This window comes from Crassostrea angulata, chromosome 5 (genome assembly GCF_025612915.1).
Source record: "Crassostrea angulata isolate pt1a10 chromosome 5, ASM2561291v2, whole genome shotgun sequence".
In the NCBI taxonomy this organism is placed as follows: domain Eukaryota; kingdom Metazoa; phylum Mollusca; class Bivalvia; order Ostreida; family Ostreidae; genus Magallana; species Magallana angulata.
Window position 1 is genome coordinate 9,719,363 of NC_069115.1, and position 16,471 is coordinate 9,735,833.

General features: G+C 35.6%; 2 protein-coding genes and 1 pseudogene across 2 annotated transcripts; 2 read left to right on the forward strand and 1 right to left on the reverse strand.

The window, feature by feature from the left end:
• The window catches only part of LOC128184124 (uncharacterized), a 171,984-nt pseudogene that overhangs the window by 138,981 nt on the left and 16,532 nt on the right, over positions 1-16,471 (forward strand).
• On the forward strand, positions 9,114-11,799 carry LOC128184122 (uncharacterized). The gene is made up of 3 exons (XM_052853471.1): positions 9,114-9,346; positions 9,688-10,048; positions 10,464-11,799. Exons 1-3 carry the CDS (start codon positions 9,175-9,177, stop codon positions 11,563-11,565), a joined length of 1,635 nt encoding a protein of 544 aa, XP_052709431.1. The 5' UTR covers positions 9,114-9,174; the 3' UTR covers positions 11,566-11,799.
• LOC128184123 (uncharacterized) lies at positions 11,950-14,299 on the reverse strand. Its single transcript, XM_052853472.1, has 4 exons — positions 13,833-14,299; positions 13,580-13,673; positions 13,021-13,275; positions 11,950-12,831 (listed from the first exon to the last, which is right to left on the reverse strand). Exons 1-4 carry the CDS (start codon positions 14,232-14,234, stop codon positions 11,969-11,971), a joined length of 1,614 nt encoding a protein of 537 aa, XP_052709432.1. The 5' UTR covers positions 14,235-14,299; the 3' UTR covers positions 11,950-11,968.

The window sequence follows — 16,471 nt, forward strand, 5'->3', positions numbered from 1 at the left end:
TCATCAGAGACTTTGATGAATATCGTCAACATGATAAACCGGAAAGAATCTGGGGGAATAAGCCGTTGCAAATGCCCACGACCTTCTCATACCTCTAATAAGAAATAATAAACGTACGAGTTAACTGGGCATTTAAACGGTGGACAGTATTGTCCAAATGAAAATGTCCAAAAAGGCGTAACTGTGCTTAAATTTTATAGTATTTACATATAGTTTAAACTGGCAAATTTGAAATGAAAGTTTAGATACAAAAATGTTGATTACTTTCTAAAAATATTTCATTTACTAATTTACCTCAGTCATCATATACAACCCCTAACGCAGGGGAGTCGACAAAGAGTATGGGGGAGTTGATTCCACCATTTGTAGTAGGCGATTTTTTCCGCTTCGGAAACAGGAGGAATTTAGGTAACACCTTATGTATGTATTTAAAACAAGTTTTTCCCAAAAAAAAAATGAGTGGCGTCGGAATCAAATTGAAAGGGGGGCTAGACTTGTACAATATATTGACAAGCAAAAAAAGGTCTTTGGAATGTATAAATTTGCAAAAAAAGTAAGCGTCTCCCCCCCCCCCCCCCTCACCCCGGTTCCGACGCCTATGATATATACCACAAGGAAGACAGCGGTAGTCAAACCATTAACGTATAACAAGGGGACTTGTTATTCGTGACTGGTCATACTTTGTGTTGTTCATTGGTCCGAGTGGTGTATGTGTCTTCTGGTTCAACTACTATGGGCAGCGGAAAGGGCAAAAAATACATTTTTACAAAATCAACGATAAACTAAATTCAGCAATCTAAAATAATATTATCAATGACCATTAGTGCAAAACCAACAGTCTTCTTTGCAAAATAAATGTACATAAAATCAACCAAAGATATTTAAATACAAATCAAACACAAAAAGTAAAACCAACAGACATAAATGTAAAACGAACATACATCAACATGAAACAAGCGGACGCACAAATGAACGCCAGGTGGCGTTTTTTGGGAAGCAATATGCGTCATCGATTATTGGAATCCGGGATGGTTAGCACCTATTCTGTTTCGTCATGAGATGTTTCCCACCTACATGTAGATGTTTCGCACCTGCCTCGGAGCAAAACATATGACTGTATTATAATGTAATGTAATGGAGTGTTGATGTAAATAGAAATGTATATATAGTTAGCATATATCTATTTTGGGGGATCTTTTTTATCAAAATTACATAAATTACCGGTATCTGCTTGAATTTTACATTACCCAACTGCATCCACTCTTTAACTACGATTTTTACCAGTCTTATTCTTATAGCAAAAGTAGGGTTAAATATTATTTATCTATCTATCCATAAATTATCTAAAATTATGAATAATATTTTAATGACCTGTTTATACTCGTACATTTGTTCCAAATTTCATATTCGGATGAAAACATATGCATAATCAATTATTATACAGTCTTATATAAAAAAAAAAGTCATTTAATTGTTACCCATAAACATGATGATATACAAAATTCTGAAGAAAAAAACATTTTTAAAATGCTACAAGACACATGTACATTGTGAATTAAAATTAAGTGCATGTATCAGAATACTTCAAGCTTATCGACATGAATACTGACATACCTTAAATTTTCTTCAAACTACTTGTACAGGCATTGCATAAGACTGTAGGGAAATAAATCAAACTTCGTTATAGAAAACATTGTATGCATTAATTAATGCATATTTAGATGATAACATTTTAAACAATATGTTTATTTTATGACTTTCCGTTTCCGTCAGGCTAAGGCACATCTATATAGATAATTATAGCAAACCAATTTTTCACGCCTCTATTCACGTAAAATTGGACGAGTGCACTTATGGGCCCCGGTGAAAAGTGAAAAAATGAAGAATCAAATTAAGCATATATCTATTTCATAAGAATTAACAAGTTTTAGCGCTGAAATTATTGTTTATGAAAAGCACGAAGCTTTAAAACATAGTAGGGGTCAGCAGACATTCGTGATTTTGTATAGTAAATCGAGGACAGGCATTCATTTTAAAGCCTTTGTTTACTGTCAGCCTAACCGAGTACAAACTTGTAGAAAAGACAATATACGCATTATACATTTAGTAAACTCCTGTGAAAGTAAGAAGTTTGTACTCGGTTAGGCTGGTATCTAAAAAATGAAAAACGTATGAAAATTTCAAGGTTTTTCCTATAGCAAGCGAAATCTATTACCTGCGTGACCCATGTTTGAACTCACGCATGGAATTAATTATTTCAATCAATCACGTGGTTTCTATCCAGGTAAACGTTTGTCAAATGTGCTCACTGTAAAACATTGACACGTTTTAGATCGCTTTCTTTCATCTTTGTATGGTCAGGAATGTTTGTTTGTCACTATGGTAATATGCAACTTCAAAGCTTCATTCGATTTTTTTTTTCAGACGTAAAATAATGCATAAAGTATAATTCAGCAAACGCGCCAATCGATCCACCAACAGAGCAATGTTGATTTAAATGTCTCCTCCCTCTGATTTAAATAGACACAATTCAAGTAGGTTCGGTTCGATTTTTCCGGATTTAGATTATTTAGAGGCATTTAAAAATCCTCAATTTTTTAAATTGTATTCTAATTTTGGTAAATTTAAGCGTGCAAATAAATCAGAAGTATCCATAAGTGCTTAACTATTATGAGAAAAAAGCAATTTGATGATATTTTATACATATAAACGGCACTGAAAAAGGGTCCATTCTCTATAGCTTAAGTGCACTTGTTCTTTGTCAGTCATTTATTGCATTTCGTATCACTTTAATTTTACTGGGTGGAAGTAATGCAAACTTTACAACTTGACATTTTTGTAAATTTTGTATTTACTGCCATCCGGTAAATACCGTAAACAATTTATAGAATAAAAAAAAGTCGGATAGTAATAAAATTTTTAACGAGTTTGACTTTTGCCATAAAAATAAGACTGGTAATAGGCGTAGTTTAAATAGTGGATACAGGGGAGGGAGTGGGTGGGAAATGTTAAGTTCAAGCAGATAATTTATGTAATTAAATGATCCCCAAAACAGAGCTATGCTAACAATATAATATTACACATTTGTAATTAACATTCCCGATTTTTTCAGTATAAAAATACACGTAATTCTCAAGTGAATGACAGGCTATAAATGTTATTACCATACAATTCACACCTCTTAATCTGAACGTTATAAAACGGCATGGCTTCATAAAATTAGTAAATAACAAGTGAAAAGCTGTCAATGTGACAGCAAACCGGGTTTTCTTTTATGTAAACTGAATCCATAATCCATGTCAACCCTTATCCAGTGAAATGGAGTACCCTACATGTATATGCAACATTTTGCCAAAAAATGACTAAGTTCAAAAGCTAGTATTTTTTTCATAAATTATTGGAAATCAAAATCCTAGCAATATGCACACCTCTGATATATGTACAATCGATATGCAAAAGAACAACTTCCTATCTTGAGAACTGTAGGAGGAGTTATCCGTACAATGAGGGTACCCTATATGCAATATTTTGCAAAAAATGACCAAGTTCAAAAGCTGGTATTTTTTTCATAAATTATCGCAACAAACAGATGTAAAAGTGCTGAGATAGGACACCCTTGTCTAATACCTCTATTCATTTTGCAAGTTACAGAAATCCATCTCTTGTTCTTAACTCTAAAAATGGGATTTGTGTATAAAGAATTTTGACCCATGAATAAATTTTCACCGAAATTGAATTGTTTTTAAACTCGAAAAAGAAACTTCCACTCAACTGAATTGAATGCTTTTTCAAAATCTAAAAATAGCAATAAACCCTCTCTATCGTTTCCCATGCAATATTCATAGATGAGTAAAATTTTAATTGTATCAAAATTAATTTCAAAGAAATCTTTAGAGTATAAAAAAAAATTTCAATAGTTTTTGTATTTATTCTGATAAAATACACCTTTCCACCAAAGCATTCATTGATATTTCTAGTATTTACTTTTTATTTCAAAAAATGTGCTTGTCCCCAACGACTATAATACAATCTTCATTAATAAATTACTGCTTAGTTATTAATATTCGTAAAAATTTCTCTCGGTAAACCTTTTTCAACTCTAAAATGCTCTAGTTTAATATCAAACACATGACGGATATTCAAGATTGGAAAAATGAGGTCCCAATATGGATTAAATACCTTAAACCTTTTTGAGAAACTACGTTACTAGATCGCGGTTTCAGTGTTTAGTTAAACTGTTTGTCTCAATGGATTTGATTGTAGATCGTCACTGCTCAGTAGTTAAACCGTAGATCATGAGTTCGAATATGTCTGGAGCTTTTGTTCATGTTTACTGAATTAAAGTTTTAAAAATAAAATTTTCCATCAAATATTGCACATTTTTTCACCAATTTGACTTGTATGCTTTTTATTAGTTATGTTATTTATCAGAATCCAGTTAATCTCTGCTAATTTCAAAAGCTTATTCAAGGTGCAACCTTTTCATATAACCCATTTATAGCATGTAGAAGTTTTCCTTTTATACCCATTTTTGACAAGATACAGTGTAGAAATTAAAAAAAATTCATAAAATTTTAATAACAATTGTGAAAGCCAATGGATAGATTGTGTTTAGAGAATTTTGAACATATGCTGGCTTCAATATGTCTGGCACAACCATAATTTTGTCAGTATTAAATGGTTAACTACTACTGTAAATCAGAGATTTTAAGGGGCATGGTCACGATTTTGGTCAATTTTTCTTCTTCCGATTTTAATATGTGCAATGCTTCAGTAAGGCATTTTCAATATGCAACCGAAATTTGAGTGTTATTCGTTGAGTTATAAGCGAGTTACAGAGCTTGAAATTCTTTGCTATGTATACAAAGCGTTTATTTACATTTTAAATGTTAAGGTGAAAATTCCAGTTTAAAGACCTAAAACGAATGTGTTGAACGTTAGAAACTCTTTAGTTATGCTTAAAATGAAGAAAAAGATGGACAAAACAGGTTGAAACAGATTTTTACTGGTATATTGAACCTATGTAAACAAAAACAGGGCACGAGCCTTGTTTACATGACAAAGAATTGTCAGCCCTATATCTTGCTTGTAATACCACGAATGACTCTCAAATTTCATTTGATCATTAGAAATGCATTTCTAAAGCATTGTAAATAATAGAAACAGAAATATAGAATTTGACCAAAATCGTGACCATGCCCCTTTAAAGACCAATTTGTTCAAATATGGTCGAATGAAGTAAACTTTTCTTCCAGAGGTCATGTGTATAGGATTATGGAACCAAATTTTGGCTCCGAGAAGTATCTCGATATTTTACCTATTAAAATGAAAAATAAATTCATATTCCAACATCAAACCATCGTCTGCCTGTAGAGACAGGCAGATGGTATAACATCTTTAAATGAGAGACTTCGTTAATTGTGAAACAAAGGCCTTATTGGTTAAGAACTTCATTTTTTTATAATGTTCGGCCCTTAAAGAAACAGGAAGAAAAAATCTAAACACAAACTATCAAAAAATAACAATTTTTTTCAAGTTCTCTAACTCATGACCAATTTTATACTATATCTCTAAGAACATTGTGTGTATTTATGTTCAGATATATTCGCAGCAGTCTGTTCTATGTATTTTCTTTCCTATTTTTGATCCTCACTTCTCTAGTTATACGTATTCAGTTTTATTCCTTCTACACAAAGAAAACTTCTGGCATTTTATTCAAAAGCCATTGTACATATTGTACAAATATCACACATCAGTATCTTTGGCTAGTCAATATTTACCTTACAATTGACACGTCATTTTTCTTTTAGAAACTTCAACAACTGCTTTGGTTGTTTAGTTTTACATACCAAGAAGACTTGTACAACTCTTTTAATCATTCAACTTCTTCGTTAGATTATTTAATCCGGCTCACCTAATGAGCCACGGTCCTAGTTTGGGCGCAGAGCGCCTTGTTTAGATCCCTACATAAGAGGAATAATTTGTTCACTTAAGGTCTACTCAGTGCACAGGCGCCAAGAAACGGTGTAACTAGTGCCTGATTTGGCACCGGAATCCTCGAGGGAATACCCCTCCCCCAATGAATCCGGGCTCACCTAATGAGCACAAGTCCTAGTTTGGGCGCAGAGAGCCTTGTTTAGACCCCTTCATAACAGAAATAATTTGTTCACTTAAGGTGTACTCAGCGCACTGGCGCCAAGAAACGGTGTAACTAGTGCCTGATTTGGCACCGGAATCCTCGAGGGAACACCCCTCCCCCAAGGAATCCGGGCTCACCTAATGAGCACAAGTCCTAGTTTGGGCGCAGAGCGCCTTGTTTAGATCCCTACATAACCGAAATAATTTCTTCATTAAGGTCTACTCAGCGCACTGGCGCCAAAAAACGGTGTAATTAGTGCCTGATTTGGCAGCGGAATCCTCGAGGGAACACCCCTCTCCCAAGGAATTCGGGCTCACCTAATGAGCACAAGTCCTAGTTTGGGCGCAGAGCGCCTTGTTTAGATCCCTACATAAGAGGAATAATTTGTTCACTTAAGGTCTACTCAGCGCACTGGCGCCAAGAAACGGTGTAACTAGTGCCTGATTTGGCACCGGAATCCTCGAGGGAATACCCCTCCTCCAAGGAATCCGGGCTCACCTAATGAGCACAAGTCCTAGTTTGGGCGCAGAGCGCCTTGTTTAGATCCCTATATAAGAGGAATAATTTGTTCACTTAAGGTCTACTCAGCGCACTGGCGCCAAGAAACGGTGTAACTAGTGCCTGATTTGGCACCGGAATCCTCGAGGGAACACCCCTCCTCCAAGGAATCCGGGCTCACCTAATGAGCACAAGTCCTAGTTTGGGCGCAGAGCGCCTTGTTTAGATCCCTACATAACCGAAATAATTTCTTCATTAAGGTCTACTCAGCGCACTGGCGCCAAGAAACGGTGTAACTAGTGCCTGATTTGGCACCGGAATCCTCGAGGGAATACCCCTCCTCCAAGGAATCCGGGCTCACCTAATGAGCACAAGTCCTAGTTTGGGCGCAGAGCGCCTTGTTTAGATCCCTATATAAGAGGAATAATTTGTTCACTTAAGGTCTACTCAGCGCACTGGCGCCAAGAAACGGTGTAACTAGTGCCTGATTTGGCACCGGAATCCTCGAGGGAATACCCCTCCTCCAAGGAATCCGGGCTCACCTAATGAGCACAAGTCCTAGTTTGGGCGCAGAGCGCCTTGTTTAGATCCTTATATAAGAGGAATAATTTGTTCACTTAAGGTCTACTCAGCGCACTGGCGCCAAGAAACGGTGTAACTAGTGCCTGATTTGGCACCGGAATCCTCGAGGGAACACCCCTCCTCCAAGGAATCCGGGCTCACCTAATGAGCACAAGTCCTAGTTTGGGCCCAGAGCGCCTTGTTTAGATCCCTACATAAGAGGAATAATTTGTTCACTTAAGGTGTACTCAGCGCACTGGCGCCAAGAAACGGTGTAATTAGTGCCTGATTTGGCACCGGAATCCTCGAGGGAATACCTCTCCCCCAAGGAATCCGGGCTCACTTAATGAGCACAAGTCCTAGTTTGGGCGCAGAGCGCCTTGTTTAGATCCATTCATTACAGAAATAATTTGTTCACTTAAGGTGTACTCAGCGCACTGGCGCCAAGAAACGGTGTAACTAGAGCCTGATTTGGCACCGGAATCCTCGAGGGAATACCCCTCCCCCAAGGAATCCGGGCTCATCTAATGAGCACAAGTCCTAGTTTGGGCGCAGGGCGATTTGTTAATTTCAGTTGTTTTACATCGGGATCGGAAAACGCTTGAAAATAGCCGATAATTTTTATGAAATTTTTGTAAGTGCGTTGGAGTTAGTGCTGGCTAGCTTGACTTTGGTGTAATTGTAAAGTTGTCGGTAAACAGTACAGAAACAAAGTATTCCTTTTAAAGAAATGATTAGCATGTGATATGAACTATCAGTATTATGAAATAAGTTAATGTTATGCCGAAACTACAACATGCATCAAATAGCATAAATTGCAATGTGTTGCTGTTTTCCAAATACACATGTTACTTAACTTTTCTTTTATAGTAGGCGAGGCTAGAGAACTTCCCGATTAAAGTTATTTTAAACATTTGGGTATAATTGAATAATTATGTCACTGTATAAAAATTTAAATCTCAAGAAAAATGCATCAAAATATGAAATTTTTAATTTACACAAATCTGTCACTGCATAGTTAACAAAGTATACTTTGTTAACTATGTAGTGCGAATCGTAATGTGTGCGCAAATAGTAGAATTCACCGATTGCCCGATACTATACATGCAAACTTCATTCATAGATAGATCATTATCATTTTAGAAGTATGAACCCTTTGTTTTGAATTGGCAGCCTAGGAAATAATTGTTCTCCTTCATTGGCAACTAAGAAGAAAAATCAGTCACTAAAATAACATAAATTATTTATTTAAAAAAATAAAATAAAAACAAACATTCTGATAGTATTGCATAAATCATAAGTGATTTCTAACATCGTTGCAAACTACGACCAGCATGTACAATCATTTTCCATCTGAAGAGAGCAATGCGGATTCCAAACCTTGGCTTGAAACGATAGTTTTAATCCTGCACCAATGATTTTAAAAGAGTCTTAAATCAATAAAGAGACTATATTCCCCTCCGATTTCTCCTGTATGGGACTAAAACGGATAAATAACTGGTCTTCATTTCGTGTTTTGTTTGAAAATGAATAAAGCTTGAAGTGTAATCTACACAAACTCCATTTTTCTTCAATTTTTTGTCTAATTTCAAAAAAAGTTTAAGCCAAATTCATCTATTATGCAGAATTGCAAGGACGAGAATTACCGCCAAAAGTCTATGTATCTTGTTTTTATTCTTAGTATGCGTAGTTTTTTTTTTCTTCTGTACATTTACACATAGGTATGGATTCGATGTTTTCAAATCCATGCTTATCATTTCATTTTGATTTTTTTCAAATTATAATTCATGTTTTGCTAAGTTTATGTTGCAATATTCTCCTCTTATCCATGTAAATTTTTACTTCTTTCTTTTATATTCGTACCGGTTTGTTATACATTTTTTTAAATTTCCGTCATAAAGGGGAATTCAATAGTCCATTTTCGAGTTACCGTATTCCGGCAAGATTCTAACATTTAGTTTGTACTCGATGCGGGCATGTCAACATCCGGTTTCGCCAAAATGACTTTCGAAAGTCTCAAAGTGCCACAATTAAAGCGTTTTTTACAGAATCGCGGAGTTACATGTCACTTTTACAGAAGAGATCACCTTTTAAAGCTGTGCAAACTTGCTGAGGAATTAAAATTGGAAGTTTTAAACGACGAATTAGGTAATGTATTGGAATTTAAAAAATGCAGTCACTTTGAACAAGTTGAAATCGTCACACTAAATACAATACATAAACCTTACGGTTAAACCTTTCAAATGCAAAATGGTTAGGTCTATAATGAACTTCATTACATCATATTTATTGATGATTAAAAGTTTAATATCTAGCCAATTTATGCACGTTACGCACAAGGGCCCATCACAAAGTTTTTCAAACAGTTATATCTACCACCTTTATACAATAAAATACAATAATACACACAAGGGCTCGTCACAAAGTTTTTCAACCTTTTATATCTACCACCTCTATACAATAAAATACAATGTATTTTAAATTCCTAGACGAGTTGCAAAGTGGAAGTACTGAGAAGGATATTTTGCCAATAGGAGATGTTACAAAGTGGTCAGTAAATTTGGCAACATTACCATCAGTTGAGTCATGTGACGTCATGGTGTATCTCTTGAATGATTGCGGTTGGGAAGCTTCACGATTAACATCCTACAGAAAGGATAATGGTTACAAGTTACACAGAGACAACCACATCAGTGATGTAACTATTGCGGAGGTATCAGATTCTTCACCATACTTTTATGTGAAGGCATGCTGTGTACCAGAAACAAGGCAGACTGAGGCCCCATATGTCACTTGGGTACTCTTGAGAACTAACGGACAGATATTTGGTGGTGGTTGTTCTTGTGTTGTGTAAGCAAGTTTTGTTTATCTGTATTTTGTGCATGATATTATGATAATCATGTAAGAGTTATAGATTGTGCATTTATTTTCCTTTCATTAATAGCATTTTCAGACATTTTTTTTCTCATTTTTGTGTTGCAACTGAGAGAAGTACTTAAGAGGCTCTTAATTTAAATGGGTCATTTTTGTACTTTAATCGTTGACTTCACATTCATACATCACCTATCATCTACCCCAGTGCTGGCAACTTGGCGGTAACCATTTTAATACATTTTAATGTAACCAGCCATTCATCTGGTATGAATCTGGTATGGTTTATCATCTTCATTTTATCATATCATTCGGTCATCCAATTCATTTGAATTTGTTTGATAAGAACAATATAAATGATTTACTTGATAATATTTTGCATTTTCCTTTTCAGAGGTAATGGGACATGTAAACACTGTGTTGCCCTATTGTTCTCCCTGGTGAGCTTTAGTGATAGGCACAAGGATCGCTATTCGGAGGCATGTACTGACACTGTGTGTATGTGGGACAAGCCGAAGAAGACATCTGAGCCAATGGAGATAGACAACATTGATTTGCAGAAAAATACAACCACTGACAAAAAAGTTATGCCAACTCCCAAAAATTACTCCCCTTGTGGTGAAATCAATTTAAGGGAGGTTGAGAAAAATGTATTTACTCTGTTTAAATCAAGCAACTCATTACTTTTACAAGTTTTAGATCCTCCAAGTGATGACAGCTCTTCTGATGAAATGGATATTCCTACACTAAAAACTGCTTTACAAACACTGTCACTTAAATGTTCCATTTTAGAACATTTAAAAATGATTTACACATCAGATGTTGTACTAGAAATAGAAAAGATTACTAGAGGTCAGTCCGACAACACTGCCTGGTTCGAACATAGATATGGCAGGATTACAGCATCACTTTTTCCTTCTGTCATGCATTTTAAATTTACCGACAATCCTGAAAATTATATCTTGAAGAAAATACTTAGCTCTTCTGTAGATAGTTCTCATTCTCTTGTACCTTCCCTTGCATTTGGTAAAAAGTATGAACCTGTAGCCAGACAACAGTACTTTGAAAAACACAAAAAATCACACAAGAATTTAAAAGTAGATCAATGTGGTTTGTTTGTTAGTGAACAATATCCTTTTATGGGAGCTTCACCAGATGGAAGAGTTTCTTGCAAATGTTGTGGAGTGGGGCTCCTTGAGGTTAAATGTAGTTTTACATATCAAAATGTCGAACCCTTAGAGGCCTGTAAAGATGATCATTACCATCTTTACATTGATGAAAACAATGATGTTCGGTTAAAGCATACTTCACCATGGTATGTTCAAATTCAGGGGCAAATGGGAATTTGCAAATCCTTATGGTGTGATTTTGTTTTCTTTACAAGAAGGGGAATACTTATTGACAGAATAAATTTTGATGGTGATATGTTTTTTGACATTGTTCAGAAATGCAACAAATTTTTTGATAAATACGTTGTAAACTCACTGTTGCATTAAATGTAACTTCCTGATTGTAGTCAATCATTTGATCAACTCTCATAAAGTTCAATTCATAATGTTTTATGTACCAATTTGCATAAAAACACTAAGGTCATGTTTATTGAAAATATGTTATATTTATTGTTCTTTTAAGCAAATTTTTATGGTGTTTGGCTGTTTTCATTTGTCTATACAATCAATTTCTGGCCAATGAGATTTCGTTAGAAAAAATAAAAACAATGTGTAACATTCTGTAACATGAGTAAATTTTCATTTAAGATGCATACAACTTGCACTCATCAGGTATACAATGAACTATCGGTATCTTGTTACATGTTATGTCACTAAAAGTTCCTGATAATTGCTTTAAAAATCACACATTGAGCAATAGTTTCAACTGATACAATCATTTTTTCACTTTTCATTTCACTAAAGGTTCCTGACAGTTGCTTAAAAAGGCACACACTTTTACAATTTGGTTACACAGAGGTTTTATTTTCAGTGGAATAGTGTGAGATAAAATTTTGTAGTTCTTTAATCTACCTATTGCTCGTTCCACATGGATACGAAGCTTTGCAATTTTTTTTGTTTTCAAAACATCATGTGCAGTGAGATGTTTACCTTTCCCCCATGAACACTTTTTGGTAAATGGTGGTATATTTAATGTAGCCCTTCTTTCTAACAGTAAATCTCTTATCAAAAAGCCCCTATCTGCCATCACTTCATCACCAGGTTTTACAATATCTAAAAATCCACAGTGTTCAGTTATGTACCTGTCTGATACATTTCCACCCCAAAGATTTGAAATGAACATGAAAGCTCCCGAAGGAGTAACAGCAACTAAAGCTTTAAAGGTATTTTTCTGCTTATAAGAACTGTATGTTCTAGACTGTGCTGTTGGGGTGGAAGGCCGTTCAATAAAAAATTCAGTACAATCAATTATGCAAGTTGTTTTGGGAAAAACTGATTTAAAACATTTTGGCAAAAACTTTTTCATACATTTAGCAGATGGTCTTTTCAAAAGAGGTGAAAACACAACATTCATATAATTAATCCAGGTAACAAAAATTTGTGACACTCTAGTGCATGAAATCCCAAAAATATCTGCTATGACAAAAGTTGGTAAAGCTAATCTAAGTCTTAACAGTGTTATAAGGAATTCGTGAAAACGTGTCAGCTTCCTGTTTGGTCCAGTCTTCTTGGAGGGATTCTCTGGTGTTGCATTGTATACTCCTGACCCACCTTTCCAGTATGCCAGCGTTGGTGTAAGATTGTCAAGGATGGCTGCAAAAGTAATAAAAAACTAAGTTAAAAATATTAATCATACTTAAGCTTGTAGCACCAATTTGTCCATAAAATATTGTTATCATAATTTGAGGCACATCATTATTGGTTTGTAAATATAGATATAGTCAAAATTTTATTTTATTACATGTACATGTACTTATATTGTGTATTAAGCATTATTCATACCAAAGATTCCAAATAGAGTAACGACCGATGGCAATCCGAAGTAACTCTTGACAGAACTATCACTGTCTGTCATCTTGTCCACAAGCAAGTATCGCTTCAGATCATCCTTGTCCCTAAAGGTCTCCCTCAGTTGCAGCAGTTCAGCTTCAGACTTTTCCATGTCCTGTAGTGTCAAGTTCGTCTGGCATTCTGCATTACAAGTCTGGGGATGGGCCTTTTCATTCCCATATGAACAATAATCATGATCACTGGGAGCTAAAATTTGAAAAGAAAATATATACAATATGTAATTATTATTTACTAGCATTAGTTTTGCATTATTACTATTTTTTAATATGATTAAGTTGTTGGGTTATTTTTGGCATTACATGTATTAGTTTAGTATTTGGGGTTAATATATATATGGACCGTGGATATCGCCCTGGGTAGCTCAGTGGTAGAGCTTCTGATTAGAGTTGCAGGGGTCCCTGGCTCGATTCCCGGTTCATTGTATTTGTATACTCATTCCTCTTTTCCTTCAATACGTTAGGTTCACATTTATCAAAACAAATCAACATACTTGCTGTTGGTTCTACTGCTGGTATGGATTGCACAGTGATTTCCTTATTGACAGGGAATGGAAAGAGCTGTTCTCTATATGCATCATCTTCATCCTACAAATACATAATTATAGTGCAACGTACATTCTTTTTTGTATGCCCTATATACAAATTTAGAATGAAAACGTATGCATTGGTGTGTCATTTATTTAGAATCAATTATAAATCATTGTTCAAAAAGAAGATATACTGTGATTCGAACAGAGTACATACCACTAAAAGAATATCCGTTGCAGTAGCCTGAGTAGGTCGATGCTCATTCTCCTGATCAGACGTAACTTTGTTGTTATTATTTGCGGCTTGTAGAAGGGACCTCTTTTCAATGGAAGATGTACCTCGATTTCCCAACGAGCACTTAAAGTTATTGTAGCGGAAAAGCTCGGGGTATTGGTGGTCCTGTGTTGGTTGACCGTCAACAAAGTGCATGGAGCATATCCTGTCATGTCGAGAAGGCTCGAAGTCACGGCGTCTTATCAACTCAAGCCACTTCCTGCGTACTTTGGGATGCTTTGACGAGGGAAAAGGGAAGAATTCTACGTCTGCCATAAACCCATACCTCCCCTTTTTCCTTGAATCCGAAGAACAGCCTTCGGCGACACAGTAATACCGCGGCATGTCGTAGCAGACGATGTCGTTTCTAATGTAAACAATTTTACCGGAAGTGATGCGCCCCGCATTTTAATAAAAATCACGTGACTTTTGTGCGAACTAAATGTTAGAATCTTGCCGGAATATGGTAACTCGAAAATGGACTATTGCGCAACCATAAAGCGCATGCAATACAAATACAAGTTGTTTGAATTTAATGCTGCATGCGGCTGTGTGGTCACTACAATTGCTGCTCCCCTTCACGAAAAAAAGAAAAAAACGTAAGTATGTAACTGTGTACAAGTACTTAAACAATCACTATTATTTGTTTATACTTACGATACGATATTTACCCCCCCCCCCCCCTCCCCCTCTTCAATCCCGATCAATTCTGTACTGCTCGGTAACAAAATCAATGCATTAATGCCATTACCGCAGAAGTTGTATTTTATTAAAATTGTTTTTCTGCTTCTCGATAGCTACATAATCTGTTTTGTCTTGTTAATAATCTCACATTAAAACAAAACACGAATTTATGAATACATGTATTATGCATGAGTTGAAATGGTGATTAAATAAGGTATTTTATTATATTTTATAAGTATTAGAAACTCCCTCTGCATTTAATTATATCGATTTATACCATGAACATAACACAATCAATTTTAATTAATACTGGGATTTTTCCTGTCGTTCTCTTACAAAATGAAGTTCTATATATTCATTAAGTACTGCAGGAAAGGGAAGTTGTGCGCACTCGAAAACTTATGCCCGTTAGTTTTATTTCTTCAGAGCGTGCCAATAAAAAAGTAGTATCATTTAAACTAAGGAATAATGAATAGTTGTGTTTTGATAACTGTTGTCTCTATGATCTTTGGATGCTTTTCAACAATTGGATACACTGTTGGTTTTCGTTATGAGTAAGTAAATTATATGCTCAACATTTAACTACAATTTTGGTTAAGTATTTGTAATTTTAAAGTATTCAAAAAACGTTAACGGTGATTTTTTAGGGAAAAAAATATCAAAACTTAGAAATACGATTTCATCTAAGACGGCGAAAGTTTGCATTGTAATAACACAGGATAAAGTTTTGAAAAGTAACTAAACTGAAAAGTAACTTAATTATAAATTCATTATATATCGCTGCCATTAAGGCAGCTTTTCAGAACTTTCAGTTAGCATTAGGTAGCCTCAGTGATACAGGTTAAAACTTGGGTGACTTTTTTACTGTTATATTTTAAATTAGGTCTCAATATAATAGTTTTGACAGATAAACAAATTGGATAGAAATTTTACAGAACGGGGTAACCAGGGACGCGGGATGACAGGGCGAGTTGATTATGCTTAAGGCCCTGTCACACCAAGCTGCGTCCTCACGGCGTGTTCACGGCGTTGTAAAATTCACGGAATCGCCATAGGATCGCAAGGAAAATTAAGAAAAAATGTACAGTTTTATTTGAAAATTTTACAAGTGGAGTCGTCCTGACGGCGACCGAGGCGTTCTTACGGAGCTCCCAAGGCTATAACTGCGTTTCCACGGAGTTCTACTTGGCGATTAACTGCGCTCTCGCTGAGTCTCCGCCGTACGCTCATGGCGTGCTAGGAGATTTTACCGCGCGTCCACGGCGTGCTCTGCGCACTGACTGCGTGCACAAGACGTGTTTTAATTCTTGGTAGGTTGATATTAATTTGTACAATTTTATGTGAAACAAACAAGAATTTACAACTAGTAAACCAATGATTAAAACATTGTTTTGATTTTATGAAAAGGTACATTGTAATTGAAACATAGTTACTTCTAAACAATTTGTGAAGGACTATGATTAACCTCTTAGCAGTCAGGTCTACAAAAAAGATCCGTTATTAGTTGTTAGAAAACATAGAAAAGATTTGAAAACATCAGAATCAAATGGCATGAATTCCATCTACGTCCATTGATAGGTCTTGGAATATTAGCAAATTCTACGTTCTACATAGTCATCTACATCCAGTTTGATAATTATTACATCGCTTGCTATTGTACAACAGCCATTTTTCGAGTTTTCGTGGTCTTGATGACAACGCAGTAGAAACGCCGTGGGAGCGTGGTATAAACGCAGAAGAAACGTCACGAGAGCGCAATGAACGCAACAACAGCTCTATGGGGTCGCTGTGTGAACGCAGCCAAATGAAAAACAACTTGTTCAAACGCTGTGGATGCGCAGTGAGAGCTCGATAGAGACGCAATGAGATCCCAAAGGACGCCGTGAGGTCTCCTTGCA

What these genes read in the sequence shown, in the direction of transcription:
- LOC128184123 (XM_052853472.1), bottom strand. Translation starts at nt 14,234, where the DNA reads ATGCCGCGGTATTACTGTGTCGCCGAAGGCTGTTCTTCGGATTCAAGG. An exon ending in CAACGGATATTCTTTTAGTG is followed by an intron (nt 13,674 to 13,832) that starts GTATGTACTCTG and finishes ATGTATTTGTAG; the next exon opens with GATGAAGATGATGCATATAG. An exon ending in TACTCTATTTGGAATCTTTG is followed by an intron (nt 12,832 to 13,020) that starts GTATGAATAATG and finishes TTACTTTTGCAG; the next exon opens with CCATCCTTGACAATCTTACA.
- LOC128184122 (XM_052853471.1), top strand. Translation starts at nt 9,175, where the DNA reads ATGTCAACATCCGGTTTCGCCAAAATGACTTTCGAAAGTCTCAAAGTG. An exon ending in AGTTTTAAACGACGAATTAG is followed by an intron (nt 9,347 to 9,687) that starts GTAATGTATTGG and finishes TTAAATTCCTAG; the next exon opens with ACGAGTTGCAAAGTGGAAGT. An exon ending in GGTGGTTGTTCTTGTGTTGT is followed by an intron (nt 10,049 to 10,463) that starts GTAAGCAAGTTT and finishes TTTCCTTTTCAG; the next exon opens with AGGTAATGGGACATGTAAAC.